The sequence below is a fragment of the Micromys minutus genome (assembly GCF_963924665.1).
Source record: "Micromys minutus genome assembly, chromosome: 3".
In the NCBI taxonomy this organism is placed as follows: domain Eukaryota; kingdom Metazoa; phylum Chordata; class Mammalia; order Rodentia; family Muridae; genus Micromys; species Micromys minutus.
Window position 1 is genome coordinate 85,653,377 of NC_137972.1, and position 19,788 is coordinate 85,673,164.

The window sequence follows — 19,788 nt, forward strand, 5'->3', positions numbered from 1 at the left end:
ATATACAGAAGACTGAAAATTTTTCAATCCCAAAATCAAAGTCTCAGAAAAAAAAAAGGGGGGGAAGAATATAATAGTTCAGAAGGTACTGAACAACAGTACCTAATCTCCTTAGTTTGTATTTGGGGGGAAAAGGAGAGAAACTAAATTTTTTATTTTCTTCACTGATTCAAAATTCTGAAAATTCAGATTATTTGCTTCTCACATTAGCAAAAATAATGAAAATTAAATTTTAGACTGTCATATTAAGTTATAATGTTTAACTTGTAATGAGTAAAACAATAAAAATCTATCAAGAGCAAAAACTAACCAAGAGTACCCAGAATTTAGGAAAGACTCAAAAATGTTGTATTAAAAGACATTATAGCTGGGCATGGTGGTGCACCTTTAATCACCGCACTGGGGAGTCAGAAGCAGGCCGATCAGACACTGAGGCCAACCTGGCCTACAAGTGAGCTCCACGGAGAAACCCGTCTCAGAAACAACAAAAAGACAGAGACTGTGAAAAGAAAAATAAGTGAGGTAAAGCCTGAGACTGATCTAGTATCTAGATTCAATTTCCAATTTGCAGAAAATCACAGGACAAAGGAACATCAACTATACCACTAGAGTAAGTAAGTCCAGAGAAAGAAACCGCAAGACCAACAATCAGTCTGTCAACAAATGAATTGCCAGAAAACAGAAAGATGGGGGTTAAGAACACTTTAAACTCCGCCTCAAGTGGAACAACATTTAAAGCACTGGAAAATGGATCAACTAGAAGGTATTGTAAAACCTTAGAAGGGACTGTTGGGGAGGGTTGTATTTACTGATGTAATTTATATGTCAGAGTTTACTTCTAAACACCAAGTACCGTATGGGTTAGTCAGATTATAAAGGGAAGACAACTGATAGAGTTCATAACTACAAAAAATTAAAATAATGGGCACATATTACCACTTTTATATATGCCTAATTTTTATCATAAATTTTGAGAGACAGCATTATGACCGAGATAAAGTAGAAGCAACTGTATAAAGACTCCTCATCTATGCTGTCATCACTGTCACCTAGTGTCAGGATTCTAAGTACTGTTAAGTTGTCCACATAGTATCTAATTTAATTCTAAATCATTTTTCCCTTTAAAACTGATTCCTAGAACTGAAATTTAATAAGCATTGCTCTAACAATTCCTACCACCTCTAAGATAACCTACTCCATTTTCAAAGAATGTGACTCATAAAGCAACAGACTAAAAATTAAGGTCAAAGCAAATTAAATACCCATTATCAGATTGATGAGTAAGTAAATACATTTTAATCACGTAGTAAAACAACCAGAGTGAGTTTACTGCTCCATGCATCAGTGCATCCCTGAATCTGATCATTACAAAATTACTGAAATCAGACAATAATTATCTATGGCACAGTTTCATTCACTGGAGCTCAAAACCCAGGAAGGAGCAGATGGGAAGAGGCTTACAACAGCAGTTACTTTTGGATGGTGATCATGAAGGTGTACAAAAATGTATAAGTTTCATCACACTATACACTACATATTTATGTATCTTTCAGTTTGTAAATCGAACTTATTTTAACGAAAAACATATGCATCTGAACTATCAGTATAAACAATTTAGTATTCCACACAACACTTGAGAGTAATAGAAAATCAACCATTTGCCATTACCACCAAATTCTGTCTCAGGTTGCATGATTTAATTTCCCTTCTATAACTCACATGAAGTGCCTGTCATTTCTCCTTTACCTACATTTCATAGGAAAAGCATGACCCACCACAAAATCAGTATATTATCAACAAACCAAAAGTCAGACACTATCTAATGCAATTTCTAATTAATAAAATAAGGTGACTTTTATCAGGCATTCTATTATATATATAGAAATAGTCTAGTTGACAGTTAAGGATATTTCAACTTAGAAGTCACTAAATAAGTATATATATAATGCTACTCAGGCCATTCTGTGTGCAGAAGCTCCTAGAGCAAAGTGTGTGAAAACCTCCTAGATCTTTAGTCCTGTGATTCTTAAACACACAATAAATGAAAGACTTCTCTCCCCTCTGGACATTCACTGACTACCCAGGGAGGTGAAGTGTCACTTGAGGTGAAACTTATCTGCTATTCCTACACAAGTGATCTAAGTTTCCTTCCCCTCCCAATAGTCTTATCTTTGCCCTATTTAGAATCAAAGGTATTTGTAGCTCACAGCTCACAATGATTAAAAAGTCAACTTAAGGAATTAGAGAGCCTCAAAATAGAGAGAATCTTTATTGCTCTGAAGTGTACAGATTTTTTTAAAAAGAACAATATGGCACTATTCATACGTTTCAGTATTTCAAAAATAAGTCTAAAGTAGAAAACTTTAAAATAACAAGCTTTAATTGGCTAAACACATAAAATATTGTTCACTAATATGAACTATATTCTTGATACTAAGGTACATTTAAGAATGTCTGAGGAGATTTCTATGAAAAGAATTTACTGCAATGCTTCCCAAAAAAACCAATGGGAATGTTTACCTTCTTTCTTATTTCAAGACAGATGCACTCTAGAGGCAAGTAGTCTGTCAGACAGGTGTTTAGATAATTACACAATTCAGCTAAATGTTACTTTAGTGTCTTCATATAGCTTCTGAGTGTCAAAAATCCCCATAAAGCAATTCCACGTTAGTGTCCCACTTTAAAATTTTCCAATACCTTCTTGCTCCCTGTCAAATTTCTGTTCCCTCTGCTCTACTTTTAACTATTAAAAAGCACTTTGATTAAAGTGAATCACTTCCCTCCACTTTTCTATAGGGAAGAAAAAATAAAAACTCTCATACCATCTAAACATGAGAATATGTAGTGGAAGGGAAATACACCTATCAAAACAGGCTATACATGCCTAGTCAAAACATCTTTTGTAGAAGCTAGAGTTATGTACTCAAGAAAAAGCCTTTCCCAGGAGAAAGTAAACTAACTAGAAAAAAAAAATAACTAGAAAGCATTATTAATTAATATACCTGAACTATGAGAGTAGAGAAGACCACATAAAAGCCTCACAAATATAGGAAGGCCTCTTAAGAAAAGGTCAGCCAGGAATAGGGCAAGATTCAAGAAACAGCATAGCATATTCTTTCAAAGAAAAACAAAAAACTATAGTACATTTAACTTACAGGAAGAGATGAGGCTCAGATAACATGGAAGCCACTCTAAAAGAAAGTTTAGCAATATAAGTGACCACGTGAGAAATACAGATATACAAGGTCTCTATCTCACTCACTGCACATTGCCTAAACAGGAACAGTAAGACAAAATAACAAAGAGGTGTGTGTGCGTGTGTGTGCGTGTGTGTGCGTGTGCGAGTGCACAGTACCTCAGTGGTCTTTCAAGATAAAATCAGATATCTGAGACATAGCTAAAAATTAAAAATAAAATTGTGTCTTTTTAGAAAGTTGGTTGACAATTGTTTTTATTAGTTGGAATCGATTTAAAAGACACTATTCACCTTGTTGTACATATATCTAAGCATGAAGTCCAGGAGAAATGATTTTCCTTTACGAAAAGCTCCTGCCACAGATACCACAACTATGTTAAGATCCCGTATGTGCTCCTGTAGCAGTATCTGCTCCAAAGCCTCTTCATCAAGCTCAAAGTTATGGTCATCTTCATGGGCAAGAACAATCTGTACTGGGCATGGTTTCTTCATAACCTCATCTGAGTTTACTAGGTCATCATCTTCATAATCCTCACCTAGAATTTAAAAAAGAAAGAAACAGGTTACTTTAGTCCCTACATTACTAACTTCTCCTTAAGTACCACACCCAAAGCAAAATTTGAAACACTCCCTTCTCTATAGAACATTTGAGAATCGTTATATAAAGGGATATTCAAGTTCCTTGGCTTTTCAATCCTTCCATAAGAGGACACACATGATCAGTAAGATTTCCATTTCATACACTTAGAGAAACAACCACATGAGGTCCTGCTTCAGTTAAGCGAATTGAGCCGCTAACGGAGCCAGAGCTGCTTGCCAGCACTCCACGAACACCTTTGGGTACTTTTAGTAACACTGCAGCTAGGTACAGACACAGACAAAATCAACTTCACTAGATATTTTAGAGACCAATGTTCCTTGTATTCATAACCTAGAAAATTATTCCACAGCACAAAGATTAAATCAAATAGAATGCAGTGATTTTCATTCTGGAATTTAAAAAGTAAAATTAGGGTTCTAAGGGTATCTAAATATGATCCAATAAAGTTAAGAAGTCGCAAATTTTTCAAGTAAGACTTACAGCTCCCCTGCCAAAGTAAGGTACACAGGACTGTTGTACTGGAGAAAAACGGCCACCAAGACCAGGTGCCGGTGTCCAGAGGCTTTTGCTCAAACACCACAACTACAACTTTAAGAATATGTAGCTTCTATAAACAACTAGACCCTTTCTCTGTTCACCACCACACAGGACCATGAGATAGCTTTTGCAGCAAGAGCTTTACTGAATAATAATGGCAAAATAATTATAGAAAATGTAACTGGAGACAACTGCCCAAGGTTTAATTTTCTGTTCTTAAAGAAACTAAGTGTCTAAAAACCGTTGATATGTACCTTGTTCAGTCTCTCTACCAACCTCCTGTTCCCATGGAGCAATTAAGCTAACACTAGGAACTTTATCAATGTTTCTACATCAAAAATTGCAAGCCACACTCCCTGGAGCCTGTCCACTAAGTGTCAATCTCCATTCCAAGGAGACCTCTGTGATCTACTGTGTTCCAGCAAGAGCTCTCCATTCTCCCAGAAGGGCCAATCTACTTAGTTATGGCATTATTAGCAATGAAACAATCATTATCCACATCAACACTATCCACAGAGCAGCACCTCTGATGACAGTAAGGATTTTAACAGATGAGAACACCTAGTTTTGCCTACTTGATTTGCCTCTCCTGATACATGGCAAGACACCTTCAACACTGCACAGTCAAATGAACAACCGTATTTCAAAATGTGCTTTGAGTGATAATAGATTACAAAGAGCAATCAAGTCTGAAGGAGAATTTTTGGAAGTAAAAGCGATCACCACTTAATTAAGAGAGGGCATTGTCATTTCCTTTCTCAATAACATTTGGCTGCAACCCATTACAATATCTGAATTCACAAAAGTTGGTTTTGCAGGACAGGTACAGTTGAGAAATCATTAGGAAAGACCAAACCAGATAAGTGATTAAAAAAAAAAAAACAGTATGCAAATTATATGATTAAAATTTTCCAAGGTTAATTAGTGGTTAACACCAGAAGAAAGTAAAATTACCAGATCCACTGAGAGTTTCTGTTTTCACCTGTAAATGGCAATCATGTGTCTAGCTAATGGTCACCCCAGTATTAAATGAGTTTATAGCACACAGTAAGCACTATGGGTGTTTGCTACTAAAGTAAAAATAGTTTAAAATAGTCCAACAGGAACTTTTATACTTTGAAATGCCAAAATACTACTGTGGCTTTCACTCATGTAACTACAAACTCACATCACCACATACTCGTACACATGTCCCCTTTCCCTGTCTGTTAATCACACCTATTCCTCTCACTACCTCTATCTCATATGTCATATTTATGCTATACTGGCTTTCCTCAACACACTTGCTCTCCTCTCCTCCCCAAACTAATCCAACCTCCAAAGGACAACTAAACACACACACACATACACACACAAACACACACACACACACACACACACACACACACACACACACACACATATACACACACGGGGAATGAGAGAGAGAACCTGTCCTACTTTAAAAAAAAAAAAAAAAAAAAACCTATGGTTGCCAGAGATTCGAAGCAAGTAAAGAAATAGGCAGAGAAGAGAAATGTTTGGGGGCAGTGAAATCATATAATTGTGAAAACCACTCATTACACATTTACAAATCAATTAACTAAATTTTAAAAACCAAAATATACAGCTCTAAGAGTAAAATGTGCTGTAAAATATATATTTTGATATCAATACATCAAAGGCTAACATTATTTTTTCATTAATTTTTATTGGATATTCTCTGTATTTACATTTCAAATAAATGTAACTTTTCCCTTTCCCCCCACTCCCATCCCCCTCCACTTTTTAAAGCCTTGGAGCACCTATACCTTGGGACCCCTATTTCTAGGAACCTGTGATAAAGAGAATAAACAAAAGTGGAGACAAATATATACAAGATTGTTTTCCACTGTTATTTTTAGTACTGAAAACTTAAACCTAAGTGTCTCAAAACTGGAAGACAAACCAAGTTTTAGCCGTAACTGACAAATTAAACAGCTTAAAATATATACTCTTAAGAATTGAGTGTTTTTAAGATCTATTGTCATACGTTGTGTGTGTGTGTGTGTGTGTGTGTGTGTGTGTGTGTGTGTGTGTGTTTCTTCTGTGTGTTAGCAGTGTGTGGGTATGTGCATGTGCCTTTGGCTCCAAGGTGCTGGGTCCTTTGGAGCTGGGATTTAGTTTCTGGAACCCATGAAGTAGGTACTAGGAACCCAACTCAGACCCTCTGCAACAATAGTATGCATTCTTATAATTGCTGAACTTCTACCCAATCCCTAAGAATGATTTGTAAATCAGCATAAAATTAACTGACGACAAAGCAGTTGAACTAGCCCCAATTCTTTTTTTGATTTATTTTCTTTTGCTTTGCTTTTTAAAAATATAAGTAAGCAGGTGCATGAGAAGTTGGAGACAAGAAATCTCAAAGAGTAAAGGGTGTAAGACAGGCACTCTGTTACAAACAAACAAGGCATTTTTTTTTCAAACACTGGCAAGCATGTAGCACATAACCATAAGCCCTAAAAAGGAAACTCATAAAGTGAGCACTATGCTCATTTCCAATCCCTTGGGAGGGAACAATTTCCTAACTACTGTGCGAAGAACTGGGCAACAGGGGAATCTGAGTTCACAATACTGAGGAAGCAGGAACTGAGGCTGGAGAGAAGAAAAAAAAAAAAAAAAAAAAAAAAAAAGCAGCCAGCAGCCCTGGGGCAAGGGCAACAAACCTCAAAGGTGCAGGAAGGCTGTACATGGTTGGAAGGGAAAGCAACTCAACGTCCCAGAGCAGGCCCTTTACAGTTGTGGCTCTGACAGACTGGGAGGATCTCATCAAACCTCAAGCTAAAACCCTAGAAAAATCCCCAATCCAGAATTAAGGACCTTGTCCTCAAATCTAGATCCTACCTAAGATATGTCCGAACAAAGCCTAAAACTAGGACTTAAAATTATAGGATGCAGTTTTGAAACTTAGTACAGGGACTAGGGAATCAGCTCAGTCAGCTGAAGTTTTTTTTCATTAAAGAATAGGACCAGATTTCAAATCCATTGCAATCAATGTAAAAAGCCCAGAAGACAATACACACTTAGAATCCTAGCAAGGGGAGTGGGAACTAGAAGGCTTCCTGGAGCCTGCTGCCTAGTGGGACTAGTCAAATCAGTGAGTTCCAGGTTCAAACATATGTACACAATACACAGAGAGGAAATTTAGTACAATTAGAAGTTCCTTCTCAGTTTTCTGGATATACTCCCCAAGGGTGAACCCTAATTTATCAATTCTGAATTATCATAAAGTATCAGAGAAGCTAATTTTATCACAACAAAAAAAGAAAACTAAGTAAAAATGCAGACTCTAGAATGCATAACAATATCATCAAGGAGGGATCCTGTCTCAAAAATTAAGGAAAGCACCCAATACCAAACTCTGGCCTCTAAGTAGGCACGCAAACACATACACACCTACACCACACCCATACTCAACAGGAAAAAAATAAATTTAGTATAAACACAAACTGCTTGCCACGCAAGCATCAGAAAGTAAGTCTGGATCTCTGGCACCCACAAAAAACACCAGGCACACACCTGCAATCCCAGCCAGCCTAAACTGGTTAGCTCACGGTCTAGTAAAAGACCCTATCTCAAAATGAGGTAAATAGCAACTAAAAAGACTTGTCAACCACTGGCCTTTGTGTACGTGAGCTCACACACACCAAGGAGGAGAGAGAGAGACTACGCCAACAAAAATAAAAGAAACATTTAGAACTAGATAATAAATAAAATATTCACTGGATAGACATAAGGAGATGGGAAGCCGCAGAAGAGTTAATGAGCTTGAAAACATCCAAGGAAATTCTGAGTAGCAAGAGTAAAAAGAATGAAGAAAAACTATGTCTCAGAGATGTGTGGCACAACATCCAATCTATAGCTAAGGGTCCTAGAAGAAGAACAGAGCCAAGAATAAGTTTTAAAAGAAGAGTGAAAGTAAAAATGTCACCATATTTGTTTTTAGAGACTTACAAACTCAGTATTCAGCATAAACACTATTAACACCAAATTAAAAATTACTGACTTAAAATCCTGAAGCTCTGCTTAACCCACACTATATACTGCTGCTCTGTACAAATTTTCTTCAAATTTTAATATTTTTTTACTTTGTCATCTCAATTTAAAAGGGGGGGGGGGGTAAATGTCAAATATCAAATTGTTTAAAGTAACCCAACTGTCACTCTGGAAATGTACAGTGCTATTTTAAACTTTGAAAAACAAGAAATGAAAGAGCATAAGTTATCTTCCAGCCTCAGCCAATGATATCAGCAAAGCATAGCTGTGAAGAACAAGACGACCTAGCTGAAGGGGTGCAGCTCCAGGTCAGTGCAATCACCAGCCACTTCTGTTAAAGCTGCCGGGTTGACTAATGATGTGAGAAACATGATAGCATTCCTGTCAGCAAACACAAAACAAAACAAGAAACACAGAACCAAAGAAATATTGTTTTCAGACATTTATTCTGCAATCTATAAAATGCAGAAATGCTACAATGCCAAGAAAAACAAGCAACAAATGGCTTTGAAGAACAGTTAGCTGAGTTACTAGACTCCCATTAAAGAAATTCATCACTAAAGCACTTTCAATGTGGAAAAGGGGGTATCGTTAAAAATACTTGTTCTCTGGTATCTACTACATTTTAGAACATTAATAAGAAAAATAATAACCAATTAGTAATAACTAAGCGACATTCTTAAATTGTTTGGAATAATGTAGGTTGCTAAAATCTACCAAGGAGAGGGTATCTTAGGCTTATTTTATTCTATTCCTAGAATAACTTTAAAAGAGGATTGATGACATCTCCATCAATTTAAGCCAATCTCATTGACAAAATTCCTTTAAGAAGCTTCATTAGTACTAAAAACATAACTACTATTCAATAAGCTTTATTTATTCTTAATAAAGACCTGCCAAGTATTTTTTAATCATTTATTTTCAGACTAAATGATATACAACACAAAACAAAATAGGTTTCCTAAAAGAATCCTAGCTAAAAATAATACATTTACAGGAACTAATAACCTAATTTAAGCCTGTTAAGTAAAAGTGTTAGTTCAGGGTGTAGAGAGATGGCTCACAGGTCTGAGCACTGGCTGCTCTTCCAGGAGGCAAGTTTGAGTCCCAGCAACCACAGAGCTCTGTAACTAGTTCCCGGTGAGCCGGCCCTCTTCTGGCTTCCACACATTCCAGGCACAAATGTGGTGCATGGGCATACATTCAGACAAAACAGACTACACATAAAATAGAAGATCTTTTTAAGAAAAATTAAATTCACTAACAGCTGGCTGACTAAAAGATGCTTATTAGTATTAAAGACCAAAAAGAATCAGCTCTAAAATCAAATCCACGGAATGCCTTCAAAGAAAAAAAAAAAAAAAAAAAAAAAATAGGTACAGATGGCTTCACTAGTTAATTATACCAAATATTTAAGGAAAAGAATAAAACCAATTCTATAGACTCTTCGAGGAGAGAAGAAAGGAGAATTCCTTCTAATTCACTTTATGAAGCCAAAATTATTACGAGTATCAAAACCAAAGACAATGATAGAACACAAAACTATAAATTAGTATCTCTTATAAGTAGACATGAGAATCTAATACTCGGAATAAACAGGAACTCTTACTTAAGACAGAACTACTTTTAAATAGACAAGACATTTCTGCCACAAAATTCAAAGATATACAAACAAGCAAACTGGCACAGAATTAAACACAATGCTATTGGATATTAAGAGAAATATAAATTAACACCAGACCAACAGCAATACCTTATACACAGCTCGTCAGCAATCACACTCCTAGATAGCTAGACAAGTGAGAACGTATGACAATAAAAGACTTAAACACAAATGTTCACAGCAGATTTATTCCCAATATACAAAACCTGGAAATAACCCAAATGTTTGTTCATTTACTAGAAGTAAATAAATTCTGTTAAATTCATAAAATAAACTGCTACTTGGCAATACAAGAAATTGGGTTCTATACTTACATTCAGATATGTATGTCTATAAATATCCATATAAACAGATAAGCCTAACAGTCACTTTGTATGCTAAGTGAAAGATGTTACGCATACATTACTGTACTATATGACTTCATTTTATAAAACTCTTGAATTAACTACAATCACAGAATGCTTAGTAATTATCAGGAGCTGAGAATAAACAAACTGACTATATAATAATATGATTTTTATAATTATGTAACAATGATTAAGAACAAATGTGTTGAATACAAAAGAACTTTTAAAAGGAGCCTTTTGAGGTATTATTCTATATCATGATTTCAGGTTATAAACTATACATTTGTCAAAATTTATCAAATATACTACCAAATCAGTGAATTTTATATAAATTATCTTAGCAAAGCATTTTTAATCAGATGTGCTTAATTCCTCATTTTCATTTCTTAATATAATCAATACTTTTATTTAAAATTTAAATTTTAAAATTTAAATTAAATAAAACAATTTAAAAATAATTTTGCAGAACAAAAACATTCTAAACAGTATTTTTCACTTCTATGAAAATGTTCAGAAAAATTAGATCAATGTGATTAAAACCTGAAGCTGGAGAAATGGCTCAAAGCTTAAAAGCACAAACTGCTCTTGGAAAGGACCAAGTTGACTTGGCACCAACAGCAGGCAGTTCACAACTCCACCTGTAACTCCACAGGCACCTGCACTCACCTGAACATACCCACACAGGGACACAGAGAGACAGACAGAAACAGAAACAGACACAAACAAACACACACACACACACACACACAACTTAAGAAATAAACATTTAAAAATGAGCTGTCCACCAATTCTAACACTCCTTGATTTAAAATACTTCCTAATGAACTAATTATAGGATCTTTTTTTAAAAAAGAATGTAATTTTGAAGTTTCCGATGGTGACAAATTTCTTGCCCACTTTAAAAAAGTGTAACTCCTATTTAAGTCTAAGCTACTCATACTAACCTCTTTGTTTGAAGTTAGTTTTGTTTTTCAAAACAGGGTTTCTCTCTATATATAACATCCATAGGGCTGCTGGAACTTGCTCTGTAGAGCAGGCTGGCCTCAAACTCACAGAGATCTGCCTGCTCTGCTCCAAGTGCTTGGACTAAATGCATGTGCCACCACTGCCTGGTATCACACTTAATTTCTTAAAGAACTCTTTTTAGTTTAGGAGTTTGGGAAGGAAGAGGAGAAGGGCATTTTTACCTAGGAGTGTCTTAGGCATAAATAAATTACACATACTCCCTAGAAGATATTTCATACACACAATGAAATACTAATACATGTGCCTAAAACTAACCTAAACATTTAAAATTAAATCCCAAGGGCTTTATAGATTATGTTATCTAATTCCTTTACTGTAAAGCTACATGAGTAGGCTAATGCAGGCAGGAGACTAGATCATGACATGTCTTCTACAGCAGTCAGTCTCAAACTCTTACTACAGATCTAAGGATCTTGTTAAAATGCATATTCTGACTCCTTATATCTAAGGGGGGAGGATTGAAAACTGAGTTTGTAATTAGCTTCAAGATGATGCCAAAACTCAGTCCTAAAAACATACGGAATAATAAAGCTCACAATGTTTTACCTGAAGTTTAGTATATACGTATATGTCATCCATTTAATCTCATTTCAGCTAGTCTCTAGTAATATTCAAACAAAGTCAAAAAGGGGAGAAGTTTTCAGGATATGTATAATATTCTTTTCTTCCTGGACACTGCTGATCTTCTTAGATATCAAAGTCAGCTTAAGTACTGAGTCTATGGGAAGCACGAAAAACAAAGAACTAAACTCTTCTTACAAAGAAAAAATGAAAGAGTGCTTTAAATGTTAACATGTTCTATGGCAGGACAGAAAACAACTGCTCCAGAGTGACTAGCCACTTAAGTGAGCGTTCACAGTAGGTGAGACTTGCCTCCCAGACAGATACAGTTCTAAGACAGGACACAGGCAAAGACAGAAACCTGAACATCAATTAAATGTTTTATTGAAGGAGGAAAGCAGTATTAACTAATCGGGCATTGGAAAACTGTTTAATTCCTAATTTGCTCCCAAAATAAAAATACCAGTAGGAATTTATAGTTAAATTTTTCTCTACAAAACTAAAGTATAATGTAAATGGGGGTAGAAAGGAAGATTCAGACTCCAGAAAAAGATTTATTAACAGCGTCAATAACCATATACTTCCCCCATTAGTCCTGCCTCTTGTCAGGAATATGCTACCCTAAGAACCTTAAAAATGCTTTGGAGAGTATATAATAGTTCATCTCCTTCTTCATTATACTCAAACCAGAAAACGGAGAGTTGTTTTTCCTGTAAGATTCACATATTATCTTCCATTTCAGATCTATCCTGTTTCCATAGCAACCAGCACTGATGCCATACCATTTTTGCTGTTCCCACTTAAAGAACACTATGGCATAAAATTCTTTTATGTATTTTATAAAACTAGATTAGGAAAAATGTGAAATATATGTGTGGATGCAAATTACTTTTTCCCAAAAGTGCCATGAAGTGCTGACCAGTTCTTTAAACAATATACTTGAGTATCAGATGCATTTTAGGATTAAGAAGAAAAACAAAACATTTAAATTAAGCTTCTGACCTGGTGGTAGCACCATTTTGTATTTAAAAATAGGTTGTCAATGAAGACATCCTAGAGATAAGAACATCTCTCTGTCCCCAGAGAGGTCAGGGTAAAGGCTAACTTTAAAACTAAGAATACAGTGCATTATCCCTAAGAACAGCCACGAAAAATTCTGCAGCAGAGGCCTGACAAGATCAGCGCTCTGCTGAGATAAACTGAGGTGATGAGTAAGAACTGTAAAGGATCTAAAAACAGGGAGATCAGATACAAGGCATGAGAAGAGCTTGCTATACGGCCAGAGCCCAAAGCCAAGATGACAGTGAAAATGGCAAAGACATACAAGAGCTCATTCATCAAGGCCCTTCTCTGGCCTAGACAATGGGCTAACATTAAAATGTTTGGTATTTTATAAGGGGTACGGGGTACCATGTTTTCTTAAGAGTGTTAACTAAGTGCCAATATACTCCGTTTCCACTTCCAAAATTAATACTGGCACAGTGACAACAGTTTTATAACACAGTCAGCAGGAATAAATCAAAAACCAAAAAAGGGCTCCTTGACTTGGACAAATAACAGTTCCCTTCTTGGCTCAAAAAGTAACTTTGTGGATGTTAAAGGATAACAAATCTGTGATAACTATCGAGCAAGAGAATCACACGTGCTTAAATTCAGAACAGAGATCTCAAGACTTAAGGAAATTTAAGGCACAAAATTCTATTTGCCCTATCTTTTCTGTACCTCAGACTATTATTACAGCAGCAGTTCAAACTCAGATTTGTCTCAAAATGCCTGGTATGAAATTGGCTATAAAGAGAATGGTTTCCCCCAACAAATAACTATCCTTCAAACTAAATAAAATGTAATTAATCTGAAAAAAACAAAGAATTTCTGAAGTCAGTTTTGCCTTCACTGGCAAAGTGGCACACCCTTCAGTCCCAGCACTCAGGAGGCAGAAGCAGGTGGGTCTCTGAGTTTGAAGCCAGCCTGGTGTACAGAGTGAGTTCCAAGACAGTCACGGATACAGAGAGACCCTGTCTCAAAAAACAAAAATGAAAACTGTTTCCTACTCTGCTCTCTCCTTTTGTTCCTTCTAAGACAATGGTGGGGTCCATGTCAGGATTTTCTACGATAAAACACCTACTCAAAAACAAGGGGAAGAAGAACAGCTCCCTGAGTTTTGAGCCACATTTTGAACAACCAAGTTACTCCAAAAATTATTCAGTCATCTAAGGCCAATCTGAGGGAGGGGAGGTTCTCTGTATAGCCCTGGCTGTCCTGTAACTTGATAAGTAGACCAGACTGGCCTCAAACTCAAACTAAGATCCACCCGCCTCTGCCTCCCAAGTGCAGGGATTATAGGTGGGTGCTACCTCCTCCTCCACCACCACCCCAGCATTAAGATCAAATCTCTGTTCCTCTTAACTACAAAAGAAATAGCCCATATTCCTTTGTTATTAAAACATACTTAATACCACTGGATTTTTGCAGTAGATTCCAGTTGCTTTTAAATACTTTTACACCTCTTTAGATTGAAAATTCTGAGAAATTAAAATTTCAAGAGTGCTATAAATTTCTAGAACGCTTAAATTGTTTTGTAAAAGAAGCAACACACTGCCTACAAAGGTATGTATTTTGCTAAGACCCACACAATCTTCAAAGCATAATCAAATCCTCACTAAAACTGGGAGGTGCCTGGAGTAAGAGCACTTACCACCAAGCCTAAAGACCTTAGCTCCATCCTGCGAGCCCACACCAGAGAAGCCCTCACTGCACGTGGAGCGCTAGCTAGTAGGCACACTCACTGCTTCTTTGGTAACTGACACAAGCTATAGAAAATGTCTCCATTTTGCCTGTAAGCGTGTCTGTGGGAATTTTCTTGACTAGTGATTGATGTGGGAAGGCCCAGCCCACTAGAGGTGGTGCCATCCCTGGGCAGTGGTCCTGGGTGGTATAAAAACAGCCTAAACAAGCCATGAAGAGCAAGGTAGTGGGCAGTAAGCAATGGTCTCTGCTGCAGTTGCTGCACTGGCTTCCATCAACACAGACTGAACAGGGCTCAGACAAACCCTTTCCTCCCCTAGTTGCTTGTGACCCGTGTATTAATACAACAGAAGCAACTAAGACACACACACAAATAAGTTTTAGAAAGTAACAAACATACTCCACCATGGGTATCCACAAAGGCCGTATAAGGAGCTTATGACTACGACAGACAGAACTTCAGTCAGTTTATAGTAACTCTTTCCCCTCCATTGCTATCCTCTACAATTAAAAACCATGATCCCAATTGGAAATTCTGCCAAAAAAGAAAAAAAGAAAAAGAAGAAAAGTACTAGGGATCCTAGATAACCATCTTTCATCAAGTGGGTATCTTTACACCTATCGTTCTAACAGTAAGCTATCTGGGCAGCCACTAACTGGTCACACTAGTTTCAGTGTCAGAGATGCAGTTCTATGAAATAATCTCCATTAAACTGAAATTAGAAAGTAAATCCCTTTTCTACTTGTACTGGCCAGAAAACCATGTACAAGTTAGTTAAAAGTGCATATTATCTCATTGGGAAAGCGGCAGATTATTAGTCTTTCATGACAATGTCATAAGCCCATAAAAATCAACAACTGTATAGCCATTTATCCCCCAGGTTGTGAAAACCAGTAATTTACTACAAAATCCTCTCTGGTGTGTGCATACACAAACACAGAGATAGACAATGTAACCATTGTGTAAAAACTGTAAAGAGCTGAGTTTGCACTATGGAACCCTAAGACCCTCACAGCCCTAACAAGTAGGGCTGCCTACTTAACTGACCTCTCTTCCCATGGCTCCACCTTTGCCTGCCTACATTTCAGTCCAAGGTAGTGTGACTACTACAGCTCTGTGACAAAATCAGTTGGCTCTTCGGGCAAGGGCCTGGGTCAATCTCAGGCACCACAGGCGAAGTCAACAAGAACACCCAGCCCACTTACTTCACTTACACAGCAGAGCCTTTGTCAGTCATCTCTAATCATATGTGGCAATCCGCTGAAGAGCCCTCACCTCCTCTAAACCTGGTGAGAGAGAGATCAAGTACCTGAGAAGTTTCTGTGACTGGAGAAACAGCACACACTCCCTTCAGTGGGAATAGTGACTGAACTCCCTCCCCAAAACAGTGGGCTTTAAGAAATAAAGAGCACGGTTTTTAAAGTACTTTGTTAAGCACCAAATAGTACTTGTCATCTAATGTTCAGGTTCCATATCTTGGTGGCAAAAGAGAATGAGAGATGAAACAAAACTTCAGAAATAAAGTCATTGTGAGATGAAGTTCAGTTTCTCTGTGGTTACATAAACCTCAAATGGCCATAAAATCAGAATACCACTGCATTTAAAGAGGAGAAAAAGAAAAATTGTTTCTCGGTACTTCCCCAGAGAAAACCCTCCTTATAAAGTCATTAAATCAACATTTAAAAGGTTATTCCTACTTCTGCACCTAACATTTCTGTCTTCTGAGGGCTTACCTGAAAAAGCTTTGCTCCCATTTGTTCATCAAAACTATGTCCCAACTGAACATGAATAACTGTTAGTGTGCCTCAGAGCTGAAGTGTCTCCAGCTTCAGCAACATCGCCTGGGCCTTCAGTCACCCAGGGAGCTGCCTAGTTCCAGCTGTGGAAAGCTATGATCTAGAAAAAGGTCTGACAATTTTATTTTGGAGAATAATCAGAAATTTTGCCATAAAGCTAAAAGCCAAACTAAAATGAAAGGCTGTAGAGATGGCTCAGTGAAGACAACATAATGCTCTTTCAGATAACCCATGACAGTTCCGAAAACCCACATAAAATGGCTCATAATAACCCATAACTCCATCTCCAAGGGATCTGACACCTCTGGCTTTTATGGACACCTGTACTCAGAGCACACAAGCACACATCCGAGCACACACACTTTTCAAGATAAATACTTAAAAAGAAACAAACAAAAAAGCCCCTGAAAACCTGTCCACCTATGTGGACCCACCTACAGCTACAGCCTCATTTTCTGTCCTGACTTCCTTCCTTGTAATAATCCCTTTACTGTAAAGTAGATTCTTCTCCCCCTCCCCATAAAAAGAATTCCACAGAATTTCAAAAGCACTTTACCAAACAGGCTGAGCATCTACTGAAGGAATCCTAGAATCCTATCAACTTAGGTCAATCATACTCTGCCACTGAGTGTCGGTTCCCAAACCCATTCTGGAAGTGGGTGTTGGAGGACCTTCAACACATGGAGGGAAATGACTTGGGGTTGTTTTCTTTTTTTACATGAGTTCACACAAGCACCCAATTTAGATTGTAATGCAGGTGACTCAGAAGCAAACTGGCCTGCCTTAGAAGTCATTTGATAGAAATGTTATTAAGTGAAAGTCTTCCACACATGACCACCAAATGAGACTCATCTCTATGAGCAGCAGCAGAACAGTTGATAAATGTTAGGCAAGCACTACAACAGTCTGTAGTGACAATTTTGGAGTTTTGGTTTCTGTAAGAAACACAAAAATATTGTCAGAATATGCTTTCATTTTAATCCCAGATGTTCGATATGGGGCTGCTTCAGACTGTCCACAGCAGCTGACTAGGATTTCCCAGCTGCAGATAGTTTACGTGATTGTGTGACGGTTAGAATTCTAGGGAGTTTTCAGAAGGTATATGCCAGGGCCCCATGAGGCAGTGTGGGTTGTTGGTCTTTGTTGTTGCTGGCAGTTTGTTAAACAAGCACAAAAAAGAAACAAGAAGAAAAAATTAAATGTCCTGACAGTGAAGATCAAATTTGCTCCAAGGACACCCCTAATCAGCAGGAAGTAGTCTAAGGATGTCCCCTTTCCCACCCGACTTTATTCAGGGATCTCTTTCCTCTCCTCTCTCTTATCTGGGGGGTTGAAAGTGTGAAAGAAAGAACCCACAAAGTAGCCAAAGGCAGCAACAACAGTTCCAAGACTCTCCTCTCTTCTCAGTGTCCAACAGCATAAAAACATGCTCTTAACTATGACTGAATCAAATGTACGGCAGAGGGCTACCATTGTAAACAGTTCTGACAAGAGTTTGTAGGTGACAGGTGACAAACTTCATTTCCTTTTCATTTTCTCCTAGGAAAATTCTAATTTATCTTCACCTCTGACATATATCCAAGAGCTACCATAAATGATGAAATGTAATCTAAAGTTTTCTATAAAATGTCTGTGGTAAATATTTAATCCAAATGTTTTAAATTTCATCCAGTAAGAGCTTTATCAGATTGTGGAAAAGGAAATACAAAAGCAGTTTCACACTCAAGTGTGTTTACTCTAAGCTTATCTTGACCTCACGTATCTAACCATAGGCTCTTACTATTTCTTTCTAAGCCTTTGAAAAACTTTATGCCTTTAATCATTACAACTCTCAGTAAGGACTTCGTGCGTTCAATTCGCACCACGGTGAAAGATCAAATGCTAAACTCCTAAAAATAGGGGTGCTGGGAGTGAGAGCAACACACAACACCGCGCTGCCAACGCAACTGCGTCTTCGAGGGGGCAGGGGCGCCATGTACACACTTACAGTAGGAGCTCACATTCAGCAAAACCCAGGAACGACGGATCAGGTGACTTCATACCAGACACTTTCAGCCTGAAGCGGATGACGAGCAGCCCCAGGGCTCCTAACTCCAGTTTGACAACCGAAGCCAACACTTGCAACCCTGGCCAATCCACGCACAACTCCCGCGAATGGGTTTGGCGGATCCAAGAGCTGGAGAAGCTGAGCCCGGGCCCCAGCCCTGGCCTGCGGACTGCGGCTCCCATCGGGAAGGGTGTGTGTGCGGACAGAGCTCTGCGACCTGGCTGCCAGGTGCCAGCGGTTCCCGCTTCCTCCGCCGCCGCCACCGCGGGGCCCAGCGCGTCCCGCTCGTCCCTCCCTTCCCGGACCGCGCTAGGCACCGAGGGCAGCGAGTGCCCGCCGGGTGACCGACCCCGCACCGCCCGCCGACCTCCGCGAGTCCCGGCCCCGCGACCCCGGCTCAAGGCCGCCCCCTCGGGTCGGGGCGGACACCGCGGCGGCCACGCGGCGGCGGCGGCGGCGGGCAGGGGGCCGGGCTGCCCGTTCACCCGCCAGCTGTGAGACCCGAGGCCCGCGGGCTGCCCTCTCAGGCCGCGCGGCGGAGCACGGGGCGCGGCTCAGGCTAGGCCCTACGAGCGAGCGAGCGAGCGGCCGCGGCGGCGAGAGCCGAGCCCAGACAGCCGCGGTCTTCGACCCTACCGGGCGACCCGTGCCCGCCAGCCCGAGCGGCCGCGGCCTCCCAGACCCCCGGCCCCGGTGGCCTCCGCCCTGCCGGCCCGTACCTAGGGAGGTCGTGGACGAGACGTGGTTAACCCCGACGCTCGAGTCGCTAGTCTGTCGCCGGCGCCTCAGCCCCTGCTGCGGCTGCTGCCTTCTCGCTGCCTCGTCCCCCTCCGCCATCTTGTACCGATTTAAAATTAACTCCCCACTGACGTCAAACGCCGCCGCCGCTTTATCAACCTCCCGGGAGCCGGCGGGGCGGCCTGCGGGTCCTAGCGCCGCCCTCTAACTGCACCGCCCTGCGCGGCCCAGCCACGCCCATCCGCGCCCTCGCTCCGCCTCCGCCCCTGCTAGTCTGCGGCGGGGTTCCGCTGCTCGCAAACTTCTAGACAGAATGGGGGACCCCACTGCAGCCTCCGCCATCCCGCCCCCCACCTTCCCGCGCTCGGTACCACACCCCCTTGCCGCAGGGAGGAGAGGGCATCTGTGGAGAACCACTTCCCTCCTTTCCCAATTCTCTGCGCATCTCTAAGCTTGACTGCACGCGAGGTTACATTCGCATCGTTTCCCTCCTAGCTTTCTTATCCCAAGCCC

The 19,788-nt window shown here is 39.4% G+C and overlaps 1 protein-coding gene across 2 annotated transcripts in view; it reads right to left on the reverse strand.

Moving 5' to 3' along the window:
- Nucleotides 1–19,390, reverse strand: part of ATL2 (atlastin GTPase 2) — a 41,811-nt gene extending 22,421 nt beyond the window's left edge. For both annotated transcript variants that reach the window (XM_080914328.1, XM_080914329.1), the window contains exons 1-2: nucleotides 19,257–19,390; nucleotides 3,488–3,732 (exon numbers count right to left, since the gene is read on the reverse strand). In XM_080914328.1, coding sequence (XP_080770454.1) covers nucleotides 3,488–3,732; nucleotides 19,257–19,374 — 363 coding nt within the window. In that variant the 5' untranslated portion in view covers nucleotides 19,375–19,390. The remainder of the gene's footprint in view (nucleotides 1–3,487; nucleotides 3,733–19,256) is intronic.
- Between the last annotated feature and the right edge of the window lie 398 nt (nucleotides 19,391–19,788).